The sequence below is a fragment of the Argiope bruennichi genome, chromosome 7 (genome assembly GCF_947563725.1).
Source record: "Argiope bruennichi chromosome 7, qqArgBrue1.1, whole genome shotgun sequence".
NCBI lineage: Eukaryota > Metazoa > Arthropoda > Arachnida > Araneae > Araneidae > Argiope > Argiope bruennichi.
In genome coordinates, this window is record NC_079157.1 from 82,515,301 (window position 1) to 82,537,212 (window position 21,912).

The 21,912-nt window shown below is 26.1% G+C and overlaps 2 protein-coding genes across 3 annotated transcripts in view; one reads left to right on the plus strand and one right to left on the minus strand.

Moving 5' to 3' along the window:
- The window catches only part of LOC129976231 (uncharacterized), a 41,813-nt gene extending 41,330 nt beyond the window's left edge, over positions 1–483 (minus strand). The window contains exon 1 of the mRNA XM_056089700.1: positions 320–483. Coding sequence (XP_055945675.1) covers positions 320–404 — 85 coding nt within the window. The 5' untranslated portion in view covers positions 405–483. The remainder of the gene's footprint in view (positions 1–319) is intronic.
- Positions 484–1,124: 641 nt separating this feature from the next.
- LOC129975089 (E3 ubiquitin-protein ligase RNF115-like) lies at positions 1,125–21,690 on the plus strand. 2 transcript variants are annotated; one of them, XM_056087998.1, is made up of 10 exons: positions 1,125–1,302; positions 3,401–3,471; positions 3,548–3,617; positions 4,484–4,590; positions 5,930–5,997; positions 6,520–6,541; positions 9,764–9,815; positions 10,669–10,762; positions 12,372–12,487; positions 16,643–21,690. In XM_056087998.1, the coding sequence occupies exons 1-10, from the start codon at positions 1,219–1,221 to the stop codon at positions 16,820–16,822; spliced, it is 864 nt and encodes a 287-aa protein (XP_055943973.1). In that variant the 5' UTR covers positions 1,125–1,218; the 3' UTR covers positions 16,823–21,690. The 2 variants fall into 2 exon arrangements, with proteins under 2 accessions (XP_055943973.1, XP_055943974.1); XM_056087999.1 differs by having other exon boundaries at positions 5,930–5,991.
- The last annotated feature ends 222 nt before the right edge of the window (positions 21,691–21,912 follow it).

Sequence of the window (21,912 nt, forward strand, 5' to 3'; positions counted from 1 at the left end):
CGTAGTTAAATTAATACAATTAAATTAATTCATTAAACAATTAAAAATTTAATCCTTCAGAGGTTTAAATTCATCCTCATAGAGTATGTGAATATTTCTTTCTAATAATTGAATATAATTCACAATATCGTTCTTATATATATGTATATATATATGATATTGTATAGTATTGTGATTATTGAATAATAGCATTATCTTCCTACTATTAGAGATATTTTTCATAGCGTTACTGTGGAAGAAAAATTACTAAGATTTTTTTTTTTTTATTATTAATTATGCGCGGCGGACAGTTAAAATAAAAACGAAAAAGGAACTTTACCTGAATCTATGATTTCTGCATTCGTTAAGGTTGGTTTAAATACTGCTAATACTGGTAATATAAATAAAATGGTACAGTGCATCATGATTTAAAATTAAGGTTACAGAAAGCGAAAAACATATGCTTTGCACTCACATAACTGAGTGGACAAAATCGCTTCATCTCTAAATTAGTCAATCTGCGACCTTTGGATTAGAAGATATAATTGACCTTTTAGCACACGTGATGCTCGTTATGGGTCACAGCTGTTCGGGAAAGGCGATAAGACAATATCATTTTTTTTTCTTTTTTTCGTGGATTTTACCAGACTCAAATCTTACGATTTTTATTCAAAAAGTTGAATATTGAACCAATAAATTAATAATATTTCAACTTTTTCTGTTACGATTGTTCTTAATCATAGAGATTTTATTTGTGTGAAATACGTCTTTAATAAATGTTTACATGCAAATTGAAATATTGTTTTCTTATCGTAGTTTATAGAAAATGCGCATTTTAATGAATTTTGTTTTCATTTGGGGCGTTTCAGGCTCAATAACGAACAATCAATGTTGTAAGTCAGGTTCATGTCGTACTAGAGCAGCTTTGAAAATACTTTATTGGTTTGCGCAAAAGTACCTTTATTTTACTACTTTGTCATGACAATTAACATATTTACTTTCAGTATTTTGAATGAATAAATTAATTTTGAATGAATAAATGAAGCTAAACAGAAAAACTTTTTTTAAAAATTCATTGTTGCATTCATCGTCCTGAATCTGTGCTTATCGCAATGCTCTTGAAAATTCCTGATGATAATCCAACTCAACTCATTCATTAGCCTGTCTTGGATGTTGTGTGTGTTGTAATTTTTCCTCTCGTTTTTCGTTAAGTGTTTTAATTTTTTTTTAATTGAAGAAATGGCTGAAGGAATTCAATTAGCATCTTTTAACACAAAATATTTTTGTCATCATTGTAGTCGGGAAGTTTCACCTTTTCACACGGTATGATTTTAATTTAAAAAAAATTATTGTCCTTTGAACCATCCTACAGATATGGAAAGAGCTGATTTCAAAGATCTGTTTGTTGCTATCCATCTATTTTTGGAATATGTTTAAGTTGAAATGCTACATTTTTTATTAACCGTATTTCATCGATTTGTACTGTAAAATTATGTTTCCGTTGAAAAAATATGCAGTTTGAAGAGAAGTAAATGTATCTTTTGTTTTGGTTTCACACTCCGTTTCATTATCAAATACGTTAAAATGAAAGGAGCGAATACATTTTATTGTGATTATTCGAACGATTTATTTTTTGGATTAAATTTAACGAGAATTTTCAACATTCCCATGTAATCCTGAATTTTTTATATTACAATTATTTAGAAAAAGCGACGGAACAAGAAGAAAGACGAAATATTCTTTTGTTCGAAATGAACGGGAAGTGTAAATATTTATTCTCATTATGACGATTTATCCTCCTTACATTTTTTTTTTTTTTGCCACTATTTATTGGAAAGCAGATATATATATATTTTAAACGCTAAAAGCAAAAATATACAATTTTTTATACAATCTTTTTTTCAGATGTTTTTTTAGCCCTTTCTACATTCGAATATGTCGGTTTTTCTGATGTAATAATTAGTAAAATACAGATGAGTTTTTTTCCCCTTAAATAATGTATAATATGCGTGATGAAATTTATTCGAAATTCGTTATTTTAATACAAATTTTATATAATTTAGGAATAGTGAAATAGAATATTAATGCATTCAAGTAGTATTTAAATGTAATAATGGTACTTTCAATTAATATATTTCTCAGGATTTTATTTTACCTGTCATTATTATTTGGCTTTTAAATTATAAATTGTTTTTTAATATAATTCTTATTAGACTTATATCAATTTTCAAATATAACTAGAATTTATTTTGCTTCATTCTAATGTTTTTTTTTTTTTCAAAGGAAATATAATTTTAAAGTAGTATAATCTTTTAATGAAGGTATTTATTTCTTGTTGGATGATTTTAAATTCTATATTGATCTTGATATTTTTTAATTGTCGGAATTATTTAAAAAATTACTATTTTATTGTATATTACTGTTTTTAATTGTTCTTGAAATCAAATTATTTAAAGTATTATTTAATTTAAAATGGTTATTTTTAAAAATTATTTTAAATCGTCAAGCTGATAAATAGTTAAAAAATATTTCTTTAAATGTCTGATTTTTTATATTTCTGTACTTTTACATATAATGGTATTGTAGTGTTATAATTATTATAGGATTTTTTTCTTTTACAGGCTTGTTGTATTATTATTCATTTATTCATATGTGATGTCTTTGATATAAAAAAACATTTATTCTCTAATGTTATAATTAATTGTATTGAAGCACTTTCTGCTCATATTTATAAATATAGCCAGTTGTGGGTTAGGGTACATTTCAAGGTGCTGACAGTTTAAGGAGAAATAGCACAGAACATTTCCTTCTCATAGAATTTTTTATTTTAAATAGACAAGCAAAATTATAATATACTAATTTGATCTATTTTCTTAATTTGTTTTTCTTAAACAAAAAATAAAATCTCGCCATTTAATTCTTAGATCTAAATATTTAATGCTTTTGTTATTAGAGCCCTATGATAATCTATAAAATAAGTAAATAAGCTATAATTTATGAAGATACCTTCACACATATTTAACAAGACAACTTATTAAAATTCATGCTTTTTTTATATATATTTTAATTATTTATAATTAAAATATATATAATATAAAATATTGCAATTTGTTTATTCAACTAAAATATATTTTGTTGCTATTAAGTTTTGGTGAAAATTGGGTGAAAATGTTTCTATTTTTTAAATAAAATAATATTAAATGCCATAACAATTATGATAATGAAATGTAATGAATTCCTTAAGAAATATTAATCATAATTTACATCACTAATTAAATTAGGCAAAATCACTATGTTGTTGGTAAATGGAAAATTGAAACAATGTTAATGTGAATTTAAATAAAACTATTTTTGTCTATGTATTCATTATGATCCTTGATTACCTTGTTTCAATATTGCTGTTCATAATTTTAATTTTTAGGCAGAATTGATTTGTCCTGATTGCTCTAGTGGATTTCTTGAAGAAGTATCAAAAGACTTGTACAATGTTGAGTAAGTCGAGAAGTTTTATGGCTATCAATATTTAAACTATTTTGCAGCTAATAATTTTTGATTTTCCTCTTCCTAGTACATATTCTTGTCCAGATGAGGATGATGATTCAGACTTAGAAGATGTTTCCAATCTTTCATTCCTTCCGGTAAGTGAGTTTTGTATTTGTTTGACTTTTTTATGTATTTCTAACACTGATCTCAGTTCTTACCTATAACAGAACTACTATGTCAAATCAGTTACATTTAAATAATGTTTGATAATTGTTTAAGTATTTTTAAAAATTTTTACAATGATTTGTTGTAAGGAACTTTCAACATAGATAAATAATTGAAAAATGGATGTATAGACTAATTAATTGATTGAAAGTATTTAGGAAGAAAATCGGAAATATTCAAGAAAAATTGATTTTTTTTTTCTGATCTCATTTGAACAAATATAATACAGTTAGCCTTTAATGTATTAATTTGGTCTGTTTAATTATGATCAATATAAAATCGAATGTTATGTTTGAAATTCTTTTATATAATTAAAAAAAATTAAGAATATTAAAATTGTTCTCATTTTAGTAAGTTGATAGTGAAAAAAATTATTAGCAGCATATTAGAAATAGCTTTCCTATTAAATGTTGCTTGTATGTTTGTTACATTAGTCAAACTCTGACTAAAATGTGTCTGTATATAAATCAAGGATTTACAGTGAAAGACTTGCAGACATAATTTTAACATTGCGATTTTCAAATGTCTCTTTTAAGTTATGTCATTTTCTGTATATATTTTTTCTTTTTCATTGAGTATAAGAAAGCAACTGTCAAGAAGGGATGAAATGAAACAAAATCTGTAACTGTAGTTTATTTACTAAGTTTTAAGTCAAAGTGTAGAGATTTGTAAAAGAAATCTTTTGAATGTATGCATTTATATATCTGTTCTGATTTGCAATATTCTAAGTGCTGCTTTTCTATTATTGATATCTTTTCTGAAAGTTTACTTAACCCTATAAAATATTATATTTTAGAATACCATGGACAACTTTTTTAGTCGGGTGTTGATGAATGTTGGGGAGGATTTACCGGAAGAAGAAGATGATGTGGACACACCGAGACGTAGACTATTTAGAGCAGAGTGAGTATATAAGTTTGATGACAATTTTAGTAATGTTAATAGAATTTTATCATTAAAATCATAAAAGATAATGTCTTGATATGTCTTGATTTAATTAACCAAATGTAACCTTTTCGATTGAATGTAAAGGAGAGGTAGATTAATATGTTTGAGAAACATCTCTTTGATTTTTTTAAATCCAGTCTTTTTTTGTAATTATGCATTAACCACATGCCAGTGATAAATGAAGGGGGGGGGATCTGGAGTAGTCTATTACAATCAGTGAGGAATTGCCAAAGTTGCTAGTTTATTGACTATTTTCAAAAATATGGCATGTATCAATTTTATACAAATTTTTTTCTGCTATTAAAAATATTTAAATAAAATGAAATTTCCAGAATAAATCAATTTAAATAAATTCAAATTGGATTGAATCTTTGGGATAATATAGTGCTAGGAAGTTGCAAAATGTTGCTATCAGAATCATAAACTGTTCTCTTTTCTTCATTCAAGTAATTTGCTTTGAATTACTAGCGAGTCAACTTAGTTTGCAAAAGTTGTTTGAGTTTCATTGTGAAATTTGTCTTCAAATGTAATAAAGATCATTCATAATATCAAATGTTTTTAATATTCTCTTCAGATGAGACTCGAGATACAAAATGTTTTTTATTTGAATACATAAAAAAAAATTAGTGTCTATGGAAAAGGAAGTCAACAAATAAATACAAAGAAAATAAACAATTGTTTCTAAAAGGTGAATGTTTAAATCTTTATGGATTAAAATCAGAATGCTAATTATTAATTGTTTGTTTTATTGTTATTTAATATTTTTTTTAGTATAAACTTTAGCTTGTAGATTTTTCATTCAAAATTATGCTATGCATGAAGAATGTAGATTGATATGAAAGCGTAGTATGCTGGAAAAAATGCTGAAGTGACCGAAGCAAACTATTTCTCTCAGTTTCATGATATTGATATTCAGTGTTAAAATCTTTAAAGAAAGGCAAAATGTGGTAATAATAATATAATAGCATCTTATATTGGAAATGATTGAGATATTTTATTAAAAAATGGACTTTTAATAGTTGGTTTTGATTATACTCACATACATGTTAATTCTGTTCTTACAAAGAATTATCAGATGTAAAGCTACAAAGAAATGAAATTATCTCATTGATTATCTAAAACAATTATGTGCAGATTAAAGAATGTTCTTTTAATTAGGAATTGAAAATATTTTTATGATTTGAAGTTGAGAAATTAATTTATCTGGCTTTCTTATTTAATGTACAATTTGTTTTTATAGTTTCAACCAGAAATTCTTAAATTTATGAACAATATATATGTATTTCTCCAATAGCTCCTTTAGTGATGTAATGAGGCATATCAGTATGCGGGAATTGTTAAGTGCTGATGAAGAAGGTGAGGGTAAGTTTTAATTATCTCGGGAAATAATACTATGTAACATGTTATTAATCTTATTTAAAATTTATATCTTGAACATCTTTAGAAATACAGCATAATGCTAACTTCTAATTTAATATAAATGACAAAAGTTTATTATTAGCTTATGTTCAATATGTCGAAGAATGCTGGAGGGATATATCGTGGAAATATTAAGTCCCACCTCTCCTTTTGCAGCACATGTTATGCAACTACTTTCTAATTAAATTTCTTGCTCAAATATATGTATACATTTTCCAACTGGAAGAAATTAAATATGGAATTGCATTTTAGTTGTGATTTATTACATTAAAAGTGTAACATTTCTAATATAAATATTATTTTAATAATTATATTTTTTTATGCATATATTGTATTTAAATGTTAAAATTACTTAAAAAAAATTGAAGAATTTTTGTTGCAATTCCTTTAATTTTTGAGAGTGAAATGCTTTTCCATTTCTTCTGTTTTCAGAATAATCAAATATTTTTTTTCTCTTTTATTTAGATTCACCATTTGTTAGCTTTCGGTAAGTGTTATTTAGGTACAGCTTTGATATAGATCCCTATTGGTGATATTTTGTATTGGCAATTTTTTTGTTGTTGCCTTGCTAAACTTATTGCTGATATCGACCTGGGAATGGTGTCCAAGTTTCCGGATTATGAGAAGTGCCAAATAGAAAAAAATCGCCAATACAAAATATCACCAATAGGGATCTATATCAAAGCTGCACTGCTACTAAATTTTTCAATTGTTAATAGAATTATATAGTACTAGTATTCTTTGGTGACCAGCTAGCTCACTCAGATTATTGATTTTTTAGGCTATTAAATTTTAATATGGAATGCATGTTTTTTAAAATTTCTGATTATTTGTTATAAATTAGAAATAGGAATTTAATTGAATCAATTTGCAGCAAAATATTGTGAGTATAAATTAAAATTATATATGCTATAAAATGAAAGTGGAAGTGATAATCCTATTTCAGAATTCATGTTCAAAAAACCATCAAAAAAAATTTTTTTTAAATCCCAAATGTAACATTAGCAAAATTACACTATTGAATATTTTGAATTTCATTCATTGAAGTCTGAAATTACAATAACTACTAATAAAAAAAAATTTAGGTGAAGAAAATTTGTTACACAGATTTAGCATTTTAAGTATTGTTCTGTATCAAATTTTGAACCAGATTTGTTGATTGCCCATTTTCTATACTTTCATGTGCATATAAACTATTGTTGGGTTGTTACCTGATTTTGCTGTATCAGGTACAGGCTAATGCTGATACTGCATTGTTCTGAATACTTTTGTACCTGATATAGGCAATAACTAATTCTTTTCTCATAGTAATGAAATTAGGTTGCTTGATAGGTGTTGGTTTTCATACTTGTGCCAAGACTTGTATTTAATACTGCTAGGAATACGATTCCAGTTTGGAGTTTCTCTTCAAAAGAAGATTGCTTATGACTATTCTCTATCGGACTTTATTTTGATATTGATAGACTGATATGTTATAAGAAGAAAGTCTTTGTTGATATAGTGAATATACATGAGGCAGGTATTATTCATTCTTATATATGCCATTATTGCATAGAGTAAAAAGCCATAATGGTTTTGGATGCAGTTAAAAAAAAAAAAAAAGTCATGGAAGCTCATTATATTACCAAAATAATACTAGTCATTATCAGTTGAGTCAAAAAACTGATATTGATAGTATCTGATACTTCCTAGTCTGTATTAGTTTTGTATATCTGATACTTTTTTCTATCTGATACCACTTTGATCAGGTTATCACCTAATCGGTGATGCAGTGTCCAAAATGCAGTGACTTTGATAAATGATGTTTACTACACAGCTTTAATGTCTAATGTGCAGATTTCGTAATCAAATTTTGGATGAATTATTTTATTCAAAATTCAATTTGAATTATTTTATTCAAAATTCAATTTGAATTATTTTATTCAAAATTCAATTTGAATTATTTAATTCAAAATTCAATTTGAATTATTTAATTCAAAATTCAATTTGAATTATTTAATTCAAAATTTATTTGAATCAGTCATCTATCTGTACTTGCACATAAACTCAATCTCTTAAACATAGATAAATAAAATTTGTGATCTGTATACTACATTTGTAATTCTTGTTGATTTTGACTTTCATTCGCTGCAAATTAGACTTTTGATATTCATTCTTTGTTTTATTTATTGTACTTTGTTGCACAAGATGCTCATGTGGTACTGTGGAAATAAAGATCTGAGCATTCATGACATTTACCTTCGTGTTATCTTAATAAGTTGCATGAAAGAAAGTTTCATAGAGAACAATCTCTGCGAAGGAAAAGTCTTTCTTATTATTATGTAGAAAATTGGGCTGGAAATGGAAAACTTAGTAAATGCTAAATTATGAATTTTATTGGAAATTTCATCAATAAGGGTTTTTATAGTATTTTCCTGTAAAATAATGTTGAAACAATATATAAAATGATGATGATTGTGACAGTTTTTATAGCTCTACTGACACCTAGTTCAACTGCTTATATTTTAGTGATCAATTTCATCAGTTCTCAGATTGAAAAGCTACAATATATATATACCATGAACCCTGACCACCCTATATCACCCCTTTTGACAGGGGCTTGACTCAGCCGTTTTGGGGCAGTTTAAATGAGTGCTTGTGGAGAAATACATTCAACCCTTAAACTCATTTAACCGCCCCAAAGCGCCTGAATCAGGTCCCTGTCGAACGGATGGGTATTGTGTGGTCAGGGCTCATAGGATTAATGCAGGAAGTGAAAGAAACTTTTTTTGGCATTTGTTTTATTTTTTCTATCCTAATCTTAAATTGAATTTATTTTAATTTCTAATTCTTAAAAGCTTTTTATTCGAAATTTTTTAAAAATTAATTATTGATTTGGTTAATTTTTTGGGCATGAAAATTAATGTAATGAATGAGAAAAGAAATTTCACATCATGAAGAAGGTTTTTTAAGTTCAAAATGTCAGGAAAAATCAATTCACTCCCCCAACCCTTCTTCCAAAATTAGACTATTCCTTTAATGGTGGGCTGCAGGGATGTAGAGATTAAACAAGTATCATTTATTTCTTCAGTCAAAGAACACTAAAAAGAAAATGTTCTGACATTCAATATATTTTGGGATTCATTTTTGTTGGTATTTTGAAAGTAAAAAACTTCTATTAAATAATTCTGAGATGAATTGATTTAAATCTTTAGTTGAAACATTGTGTTGGAATTTTTCCCCAACTAGAAAATTTTATGTAACTAAACTTTTCCCCCCCCTAATCCTAATTTTCACACAGGATACAAGATCTTTATCCATTTATGGATACAGATCAATAAAAACTGCTGCAAAAACTAATTGAATGGCTCTAAAATTTTATCCAGCTCTAAAAAGTTGCATTTAGTTGTGCAATAAACTAAAATTTGGAAAGAAATAATTCATAGATAATTTGTATTCACAAGTAAATTTAAACATTGGGGAAAAAAATGTAATTTAAGACCTATTAAAATTAAAATGCACCTAACTTTGTTGATGTGATAATTTTTGTTTTTAAATTTGTACTGTTGCATAGAAAATTAATAAACATTAAAACTAGGGAAAAAAAAAAACTGTTTTGGAATTTTATATTTATAAGAAATTGGTTTGCCATAAGTTTTTATAGAGAAATATTAAATACTTTTTATTTTAATTCTGAAATAAATATTAAAAATGCGGAATTTGTTTTTAGGTATTTTGATGATTATACTGGTGATGAAGAAATTGATGCTCTTGCTTCACAAGTAAGTTTTTATTAATTTTTCTATTTGTTGCATTTTCTTAAATTTCTAAAAGACAATGTTTAAATTAAAGCAAAACAAAACAAAAAACCATCTTATACTGCATGCTACTGCCAAGTAGATAATATGTCTTAGAAACCATTACGTCTTTTTTTTTTTCTTTCCTTTTGTAATTTGCATTCATTTTATATATTTATTATATGATGTATGGTTTGGTTGAATTGTTTGAGTTTTGAATTAATTTTATCTGTTTTTAGCTTATTTTGATATTGTTAATATATGAGCAACATGGCACTCATATTTTATTTTATATCTGTAAAAGCACAATTAAAAGATGTTTCCCTACTGGCCATAATATAAGATAGATGTTCATATAAAATGTATTGTATACGGTGTAATATATATATAATATACATACAATAGTAATCTCTATATGGGCATAATTTGTACTATATTAATGTGTAATCGATACTATGCAGGCAATGAAGATGAAAATGCCTGTTGCACATGTGTGCAGAAAATGTTACTATTGTACACTTGTGCATGTTGTGGCACACAATATGTTACAGTGAACACAAAATGTTACAGTCACGTCACAACAATTAAATTGACTATAATGCAAGTTAGAGAATAATTTTAGCTTATATTTGAAAAAACAAATTTATAATGAGATTATTTTATGTTTGAAGCTTTTCATCATGAATGCTGTGCAATGTTTTTAGATGTTGCCCGATATCTTCACTGCAAAATTGATATCCGAGATAATCAATATGAAATGCAAACATAAATAAGATGCAAACATTAGATAAGATAATCTAACAATTTACTAATTTAAATATACTTTTATTTCTTCTAGTTATTAGATGAAGTTGAAATTTCTGGTCCTCCACCACTTGCTAAAGATCAAATTAAATCATTGCCGTCTCTTGCTGTTACTACAGATCTTCTAGGCAAGTTTTTCAAATTTTTACTTTATTCTTATTTATGCAAAAAAAAAAAAAAAAAAAAAAAAAACTGTGCTTTATATTTGTTTGTTTTGGACTGATCTTAAAAATCTAGCTTAGCCCTACAATTCTGAGAGTATTTAAAAAAATATAATCTTTTAATGTATGAAAAAAATATGGAAATTTATATATTGCTAATGTTCATAGATGCTGGACAAATTTAAGTATCAAGCATCAAAGCTTATTTTGCATAGATCATATATTTTACTATAGATCATTTTGCAGAGAAAGGTGGCAAAAATGTTCCTGTGAATTGTGGTCATGGGAAAATATTTCTATTAGGATGCAAAGTTTGCAGTTGTACTATATATATTTGATGTGCATTCTATATTAGTGACAAAAAAAAAAAAAAATCCAAGTGGCTATTTTTTTCTTAAGATGGAAAAAACTGCATAATTAATTTCTTTCGTTACTGATTTACTAAACGCATAATTTACAATTTATATTGTACATCATTATTTATTGTAATTCAATTCAAATATGTAATGCTTGCTGTTAATTTTTTTTTTATTATTCAGTATTGATATTTTAATTATAATAATATTATTAATTATTGAAATAGTCCATGTATCCTTCGCCTCAATATAATAATATGAAAGAATAATAGAGTCAATTTTGTTTTTAAAATTTCCTATTGTATACAAATTCAAATATTATCGCATTTCTGTCTAAATTGGTATTTCTCATCGTTGTGATTGAAAATGGTTGCTTGATTATTGATTAAATTGATAATGAATAAATACGTATTTAAATGTAGTGTGAAAAAAGAATAATCCACTTGGCAACTTTCTCCTTTTATTTTGAAAGCATTTCAATTGGCGACACAAAATTTAAAAATGACATCGGTGAGGGTAAAAGTGTAAATCTAAGACACAAAATCTAAAACTTTGCTGTGCCATTCTGATGCAAGGAAGCCCATACTCTACATTTTCCCATGTTGCCTAATTGAGCTGTCTTGGATTATAGCTGTTCATCTTTTAACATCTATGAAACTGAAATATGCATATTAACATTCAATTTTTGAGAAGGGGGGGGGAGCTATTGCCTGTATGAAAATCTCTTGAGTATTATATTTGTTAACAAGTGTTGATAAAAAAAATATATAGCAACTTCTTAACTTAAACATCTATTAGTCCAAAAGACAAACCAGCTACATTTTAGAAAATTTTTAAAAACTTAAAAAGTTAATCATCTTCCTTAAATTAATTTTTAATATTTTTGAATTTGAATTTTTTCTTTGTTAGTTCAGTTGTTTGAAAGTTTTATGTTGTGAATTATCTGAAATGGAATTTATTTACTTCACATTTAGCTGTTTTCTGAATTTTTGAGATAGGATTGTAGTTTTTCCTGCTTTTTAAATTTAAGAGGATTTTGCAAATAGACAAAATGAACTTGAATCAATTTTGATTGATTATTTAGGCTGTTTTCTAAATATAACTTAAATTTATAAAAGAATATTGTAAGAAAGTATTTAAAAATGCTGTGTTATGTAAATTATTATATATGCTGTGTCTTCTTAATTTAAAAGTGTGTTTCATTTTATTATTACCCTCAGAAAAAGGTATGCAATGTACAGTGTGCATGGATGATTTCCGCTTACGGGATAAAGCAAAACGACTACCATGTAATCATCTATATCATGAAAAATGCATCACTCCTTGGCTAGAAAGGGTATGTTTCTGTAATATTTACTTTTAATGCCTGTTTTTGATTTCTTAATTATAATAACTGAAACATTTAAATAAGGTTTGAAATCTTATCTCTTTAATATTATTTAGTAGTTCAATTATGAATTTAATCATGCAGACTGTATGAAACATTAGTTGACTTGCTTTTTTTTTTGACACTAAAGATTTATAGTTTTGTTTTACATTAAACTGTTTTTATTATGTAACGATATATTCAACTGTAGAAAATGCAGCATTTAAATAAATTTTAATTTTTTTATGTCTTAAATTTGCTGTTTATATTGTTGATATTTAGCTCTAAATGTTAGCTTATAATTAGTATATATTATATAAACATATAATTTCTTGTAAAGTAAAAATCATTGATTGTAATTATGACCCTTTAAGTTCTGTGAATTCCATTTGTAAGTTCTTTACTAAAAGTTACAATCTTATTGTAGGTAGGGTATGTTAAACAAAAGGAAATGATAATAGCAAAACAAAAATGGAATATTGTATTTTATTGGAAATACAAATTTTATGAATAGAAAATTTGATTTTTTTTTATGCATGTGTTTAAGGGAAGAAAAATTACAAAACTTATATTTTGAAAACTCAGAATTCACAGAATGTGTTGCGTTATTAAAAGTTCTTAAAGACTGTTTATTTTTTATGGCCTTTTAAGGGTCTTAAAAATGGTCATTATTTTATCCTGGTGCTCATATTTTTCTTATGATGATAAAAAAAAAAAAAAAAAAAAAAACATTGCATACTGCTAGATTTGCCTGATTATAGGTTGTATTTTCTTTGCAATTTCAGATCTTTCAATGTTTAATATTTTTTATGAATCTGATAGAATGGGAGAAGTATATACTTTTCATATACTTGACTCTTCTTTCAGTTCCTTTTACTTGTTTACGTAAAGGGGGAAAATCTTTTCTTTTTAGAATTAATTTTAAGTTTTCATGCTATTCTTTTAACAGTAACATCAGTTCATCCTTGCTTGCACATGATTATTCATTTGTAGAGCATTTGTTATATTTCAACATCATTTTATGACTTTCCATTAGTGAATTAATGAAGTATATTTCAATTAAATTTTGTGTAAAAGTTTAGAATTTAACTATAGGCTGGAAAATATGCATTTGATTCTTTATGGACTTTTAAAAATAAATACACTGAATAATTCAAGGCTTCCAAAAATAAAAATAAATCAAATGTTCATGAGATTCATAAGTTACTTATAGGTCTTTTCTTGCATAAAGATACTAAAACTAAATTAGTACCAATAAAACTCCTTTTTTACTTTTTCGTATACAAACTATTGAAACATAAAGAATTTTCATCTTTAAAATATTTGAACTCAAAATTTTGTTCTATCCCCGTGATTGAAATCTCCGAATAACACATTTTTGTATTATGCGTATCTGTGAAAATAATAACTTAAAAAAATGCTTTGAGCTGGAATTTCCCAATTCTAAATTTGCTGATATCAACCAAATTTTGAGCGAAATCCATTCCTATTGTTTATTTGTTTGTTTGAGTACAAAAGAACAGGATAACTTCAAAATGTAAAATATTACATGGGTAAAATGTAATCAGCAGTTTCAGCTTCTGAAGTATTGATCAATACCAAAATTTTGAACCAAATAAGTTGACCATCTGTCAATTCATTGACAGATTCGTATGTTCATATGCATATAACATTGTACTGCACTGTAACAACAACAACAACAACAAAAAAAAAAGATAATTGTAATTTATTAAGTTATCTTATTTCTAAAATTGTATCTCTTTCAGAAAATTTGAATTTAAGTTGGTCTGTCAAAAAGCTTTGGAGCGTATTCAGGGTTTTTTCTTTCATTTTTCTTTCTTTCTATATTGGGACTCTGAAAATAAAATTCTGTGTACTCATGGCATTTGCAACCTTGTAATAAGTCTCTAATTTTTATGGCAGAAAGAGAAGATACTTTCCCGCCAAAAAATCTTTTTATTTTCCTCAACGCCAAATGAGTAAGGCTTTAGTTTTTTTTTTTTTTCTTTTTCCCAACAGTAATGAGGCTAGGGTTAACATTTTTCGGCCGATTATTTCAAACGATTCTGTTTATTTTCTTAATGTTTTATGCATTTAAAATTAAACATTGTTAATGAATCGATCTTTCAGATTCATTCTGAAGTACTTTTGAATTAAAATAGTTAAAAATTTCTGATCTGCATAGTGTTACCCTAACTGGCATAGAAAAATTCATGCATGCGCATTGTGTTTTAATTGTTGACAATATTATCAGCAGATAATTCTTGATTTAAATTATTTTTAGGTTAGTTGCATGCTTTTGTAATTAAATTGTATTTATGTTAGTTATATATTTTTTGTATTTGCTTATAGTTTTAAGTACATCGTTTTTTAAGTAGTTTTTTAAACCTGTTTTCGACCGATTATTTTAAACAATTCATTTTATTTTCTTAGTGTTTGATGCATTTTAAATTAAACATTGTTAATGAATCGATCTGTTCATGATGAATCTGAGAAAATTTTGTTGACAAATTCTTGAGATATCACATAAATTAAGAAAGATATTCTTTAGTACCCATAAAGTTTAAATGCTCAGTGACTCCGTTATCAGTAATCATATTATAAAAAAATGCTTTGTTTCAGTAAAAAATATTATTATATTAATTGCAGATTAATCCTTTGCACTTTAATTTAAAGCATAATTTCTACGAGGGTTAACAGAAAATTAGAGAGATACATATCACGTTATGACTGAAGGCCTTTATAATATTACGAGTGAATTATATGACTATCAAAATTTGAAATTTTAAAATATTTTGATGAAGAATCTATTTAAGTAGGAATTGCGTAAAAGATTTAATTATTAAAATTTAAATGAACATTAAGATTGGCGAACCGGCTGGTCGCCAAAGGCGGCTAGTAAGTTAACAAAACAAAAATTGTGCTTTTTATAGTTTTGAAAGAAAATTTCTCAGTTGAAATTATTTCTTCAGTAAATTGCTAATGCCAGTATGATTTTTTGAAAATAATGTATCTTGTTCTACAATTGATAAAGTGAAAAGCAGGTATAGATGGAACAAATTATTGGAAAACTTATATTTCACAAAAGCAATATCTGGTAACATTATATGCTTTTCAAATATGAATTGTCAATAGCTTTTTATTAAAAATGTTGGAATGCATAATGAATTTAGTAAATTTTTCATCAATAAGAAATGTGTTTTGGAAGAAAATAAGTAAGCAAAAAAAAAGAACAAAAAAAAATCGTGCTTTGTGTTGTGCTTTCATTGGAGAGGATAAAAGATGATATGAAAATGCTATTCTCATGGAGTTAATTGATTTTCTTAAATCGCCTTTATATGGTTTTGATAATTTTTATATTAGGAAAATGAGAATGGATGAGGTTTTTTAAAAATTGTTTAAAATGTCAAAGTAAATAAAATGTTAAAGGAAATCACGGGTTGCACAAATTTTTCTACTTCTATGTTGCTGTGAAAATCGCAGGATATATAGTGAGGGGGTTTAATGATGTAACAATATAACTGTTTTCTCCACTGATGCTATTAATTGCTATGAAATTAAATAATTTAAAATATGCAATGGAAGTCTTTTCATTTTAAATAACTTTATTTCAATGTTGGTGAAAAATATTCAGTGATTCCTGGTAGTATTTTATATGTATATTTGTATAAAATTGCACACTTAACTTAGTCATTCAATACTCAACTTTATTTCATTTGAACTTATAGTTTGATAATAATAATAATAAATATTGGGTTAATGTTGGTTCTTTTTTTTTTTTTTTTTTTCTAAAGGTGCTAAAAAATATTTAAATAATTCTTATTTTTTAAGATGAAATTAATCTATTCACCCTCATTGCAGCATTTGTTATGTTAGCGCAGTTTTTTTAAAAAATTTTTTTACAAAATCTGTTTGTTCCAAACAAATTGCTTTTGTTTGAATATTTGTTTGAATTTTTCTATCATAAGTTTATTTTGGAACGTCTTTGAAATTATAGAGAATCTAGTTTTTGGTTATAGCTTGTTTAAAAAGGTTATTTTTAAACTACATATATCTGCATATTGTTGTAGTGGTGATAATTTTTGTTGCATTTTAACCATTTTAAATGAATACTGTTTATTTTAGCAAGCAACTTGCCCGAATTGCAGAGAAATTGTACAAGTGCAGCCAAAGAGCAAACGATCTCGTAGTTGTCCAAGAACTAGGTTAAATACAAGAAATGGCGACAACAGACGGTTTTCAGAAGCATCAACGTTAAACGATTTTTTCACATCAAGTATCAATCCATTTCGGTTTTATAACTAAGAGGCTTTCTTAAATTTAAAACCAAAGGCTCAGTGTATTATAAAAACATTTTTGTCGGAAGTAAATTAACATGCAGTATCAACATTTTTTTTTTTTTTTAAATAAAAGGTTTATTTAATGTGTAAAGCGCATATATGTGCAAAACAGTGTTCTGTTGAACTGGAGAGTTGATTTGCATGTGGAGACGATTCAAGAAAGATAAAAGCATTTATATAGATTTCTTGTAAAAATTATAAAATTGTGATGTGAATAGTACAGTTATAGAAATTTTCTTAAGCTAAAGTTATTTTTCTTTCAATGAATGTGTTTTGATTTATTAAATTTTATTTAGCAGTTATTTTAATTTTCAATGAATATTGATATTTATTAAAAATGTGAAAAATGCTGTACAAATGTAATCTCAAATTTACAGCAATTCCTGCGATTAAATAATATTGTGTGGATTTAATGCTCAGAAATAATGAAGTGTGATGCAAGTTTTAAAACTTGATAATAGCTAATTGAAATTCCATTTCAGCCATTAGATACTTTTAGTAACTTAATGAAACTAATTGATTTCTTGTATGGTAATTTAATAATTTAAGTTGTAAATTTTTTTTAAAAAGAAAGTGCAGGACACCCTATTGAGCAGAATTTAATTTTGAGAGGAATAAAAATCTATTTGGAATTTGAATTTAATGCTCTCTCTTGGCAAATGCATGATAATTAAGAGAACTTTCTCAATTCTCAAGCATTTGCCAAGAAAGAGCATTTTCAATAATATTCATTAGAGATTCAGAGTTTTGAATAAATCTCCAATGAATATTATTTGGACATAAATTGTAACTAATTTCTATTTGTGAAGTTGGAATATCAAATATAAAGCAATTTTTTTAGTAACTTTTTTGGCCATATGCTGTTGGTTATCTCTCCTTATATGATGTGGTTATTATTTTCATTGTGTCCACTCTTCTTATTTAAAGCAAGCAACTCTCTGAAGACATCACAGTTCTCAATTTTTAAATATTTACAGATTTTTTTTAGTGTGTGTTTGTGTGGGTAAGTTATTCTAATAAGTTTGTTAAAAAAAAAAAAAAAAACTAAAATGAAATGGATTTATTTATTTTTATCTTACTAACTTTAATTTGGGATTATTATTTTTTTCACAAATTAGGCTAAGTTTTCTGAACTCAGATTTGGGAAAAAGGTATGAAATAATAACAGCTCCAAATTATTTAATATTTGCCAGTTTCATCTCTTACGATTTCAAGTCGGCATCTAGTGCTTTCTGATTTTGAATTTATTATAATACATCATTTTGATTTCATTACTATAATACTCGCAAGTTATTTAAATGATAGAAAGAACCGAGCGAAACGTTTCTAAAAGGATGAATTTTACTAAATATGATGGTTACTACTGATTACAATTTTCGTTACAATGAATAGTGTAATATATATGGACAATGCCATTAGCTATATTTCTTCATTTAATTGCTAAATACTTTTATGTGAACCTTGTGTTTACTTTTTAAAATGCTTGGTGCTATAATTTTATTTTTATTTTTTAGACAAAACATTGATGTAAGATAAAGCAAATGATATATTTTTCTCAAGATAACTAAAAAACAATACTCTGATTTTAAAACATTCTTTTGTAATGGGTAATTGTGATTGAAAGATATGCATTTCAATAGATATGCATATTTGCACTTACCTTGTGAAGGCAAACATTCAATATAGGTCTTCTTTTTATTACACTGCATTTATCATGTTTCGGATGCAGTTCTTGATAAATCTTCTGTAATATATCTCTGACAAAGCCAGCAATATTGTCTGTGATACATTCTTTCAAATCATTGAACATGGAGGCATTATATATTAAATGTAAATGTATTGATGGATTGGCTGCTTAGCTGGCAGAGATCAGATAATTTATGATGGCTACCTTATCAAAATTAAATTGTGTGTAATTTCCTTCATGTCCAATGATTAACATTGAAATCAGTGTTAATCATTGAACATGAAGGAAATTGCACACAATTCGGAATAGTTTCTATTGCATATGACTTTGTTAAAGATATGGCAAAAAGTTTGCACAAATCATATTATAGTCTTGATGCATACAGTATAATAAAAGAAGCAATTATTGAACAATTGTAATACTTGCCTTTGGAACTTGATAACTTTTTTTTTCTATGCCCATTGGAATGAAATATAGTAACTGTAAAATGAAGCTTTAAAATCAGAGTATTCATATTGAGTTCACTCTATTTTGAATTTGATAAGATATTCCCTATAATAAATTTCAATGTTTATAATAAATATTATAGGGGGGAAATAAATTTATTTGCTTTGAAGTAATTCGAGTCTGAGACTGCCTATCCTATACATCAAGATTTGTAGGAATGGTAAATTCATTGCATTTTTATTTACTTCAAAAAATATATTAAATTTGAGTTTTTGAATACTAAGAGTTTTTCATTAAAAAAATGAGATTAATAATGAATTGCCAATTTTGGCTTTGAGAAATCTTAGGGTAGAATATTATTGAAATGTTACCTTTTGCATGTTTTATTTGCTAAATAATAGTATATTAAAGTAGCAAGTATAACAATATATTTTATCGAAGATTATTAAGAGTGAATACTATAACTAAGAACTACAGAATTGGATAAATATAGAAAAGTGCATAGAAAGTACCTTTGAAGATTAGGTAATTGTTAGAAGTTTGCAGCTAAAGAACTGTTGCATCTATAAACAGACAAGTTGATTCACTTATTCTCAAAATGACTTGATGTAACTTGTTTTTATTTATGTAGTTTTAATACTCATCCCACAATATGCTTCCTGGGCTTTTTTTTTTCTTTTCTTTAGTTTTCGACTCTTGTACATATCTTTGTGATTTCAGCTTAAAGGTGGCTGACTTGCACTTCATCTGTTTAAGGACAGACCTTATTCTCCAGATTATCTATTTTTATTTTGCAATTCAACTTTTCATATCCATTTATGAACCAAAGAATCATTAAAAATATAAAGATCTTGGTAAGTTATCTACAAAATTGTAATTACACTGAAATTGTAACAGCAGTAGCTGGAAGATTGCATGACCCTATTAAGATTATATCAGTCTTGATGATTAGCAGAATTGGCTCTCAAATGATTTTCTATTACTTTACTATTTCAGTGTAGATGTAATCTCAATTTTTTTTTCAAAGACCTGAATTCTACTCATATGAAGTGAAATATAGATTTTGTTATATTTAAATTTTAACAATGCCTAATATGCTGCATTCCTCAGTTTTAAAATCGATTAGTTCATGAAAGAAGTATTGTGCTCAAATATATATGCAAGAACAGAGTGTATCTTTTTAGGCAAGACATAATCAGAATATTTTGAGAATTGTTAAGACTATTTCCTGATGTTTTTGTAAATAAGTAATATTAGACTGTGCTGTATTAAATGCAAATATAAAAGTTTTAATGATCTCAATGTTGGCTCCAATGGCCTTTGCATTTGTACAGTGAGATGTTACTTTTTGTTGTGCAATAAGAAAATATATTATTGTATAATGTATTGGAAAGTTGATAGAGTGAATTAATCATCGAAGAAAGTAATGTTAATCATTTATTATAGCAATCATATTTACCCACCTCCCATCCAAAGAAAGCTCTGCTGTCTCATTTGTGTTATCTCAAATCGAATATTCTATTTACAAGAAGGAAAGTGCTTTGCTTAATTTTCAGCAAATAAATAACTGAAACTCATTAGGCAAAGTTTTATCATTTATTGGTGTAATAATCTTCAGAATCCATTATTACTGTGTTCAAATATTTTCATTCAAGTTATGCATATTTTGGTATGACATCACTTCAAAGAAAACTGAGAATTTTTATCTTGAACACATATAAAGAATCCTTATGAATCTGTGTAAATGGTTTTAGTAAAGTTAAAATTGGATTATTCCTTTTACAGTTTAATTTACTGCTTTTCTCATGTAAAAATTTGCACTTTCTTTCTTGCTTAGAATTGCTTGTTTTGACAAAATAATGAATTTTATTTTTGTTTCAGTTACATCTATGATAGCTCACTCAGTCAAAAATTCTTAAGTTATTCATATTTAATTGTAAATATTTTGGTAGAACTAAATATTTTTTTGATAAATATTTGGTTCCATAATAACAGCAGAATTTGGGTGAGAAATGCTATAAGAGTATTTAATTTAAAGTAAAAATCACACATGTTTTTCAAATTAAAAAAAGAATGCTTAAATGTCTTTTTTTTTTAAAAAAATTTATTTCCTCTAAATCCAAATTGTAAATCGTATTTCTTGATAAAATATACGTAATAAAATTCGGATTACAGAGTTCAATAAATTATACTTTTAATTATATTTATAGTTTAATTTTTATCATCAGAAAACTAGCTTTTGTGCTCATTGCCTCTATAGATTAAAAACACTACATTTGAAAATTTTAGTCTAGGAAATTCATTTTTTTTTTTTCTTTTAGTATACTCTTATAATATTTCTTGCATTAAAAATTGTTTTGGGATTTTAATAATCACTATTTATGTTATGAAATGGTAATAGATCCCAGACAAAGAAATATCCCATACAGATAGTACCTTCATTGAATGTAAAGTAGTTTCAGTGCCATTTTTATAGAAATGTTCAAAATTGAATTTAAAAGCATTCTTAAGTGTTGTATGTCTATATATAATGTCAAGTTGGGTGAGCAGAAATGTTTCATATTGTTTATTTATTCCTCTCACTTGAAAATGTTTATGCATATTTGAAGTGAGAAATTTATTATATTATAGTTTCCAAACACTCTCAGTCTTAAAGTTTCGTTGTTAAGTGAATAAAAATAAATACTGTTTCATTTGTCTGTATTGATTATTTGTGTAGTGATTATTAACATTTTTTTTTCTATTTTTGATGATGAGAAATGTCTGATTCATTAAATTGCAAGCTTTTGTTACTATCTAAATAACTTTTGTTTTCTTCAGATACACAATTTATTTGAAAATCGCTTCTTCAAATAGATCATATGAATAGAAATCGTACATTTCAAGTTTATTTTCAGAACAGATTTGGCAAATGTATTATA

Excerpts from the sequence above, each read along its gene's own strand:
- LOC129975089 (XM_056087998.1), top strand. The coding sequence starts at position 1,219 with ATGGCTGAAGGAATTCAATTAGCATCTTTTAACACAAAATATTTTTGT. Across the intron at positions 4,591-5,929 it reads CGTAGACTATTTAGAGCAGA|CTCCTTTAGTGATGTAATGA; the intron begins GTGAGTATATAA and ends TTTCTCCAATAG. Across the intron at positions 9,816-10,668 it reads TTGATGCTCTTGCTTCACAA|TTATTAGATGAAGTTGAAAT; the intron begins GTAAGTTTTTAT and ends TATTTCTTCTAG.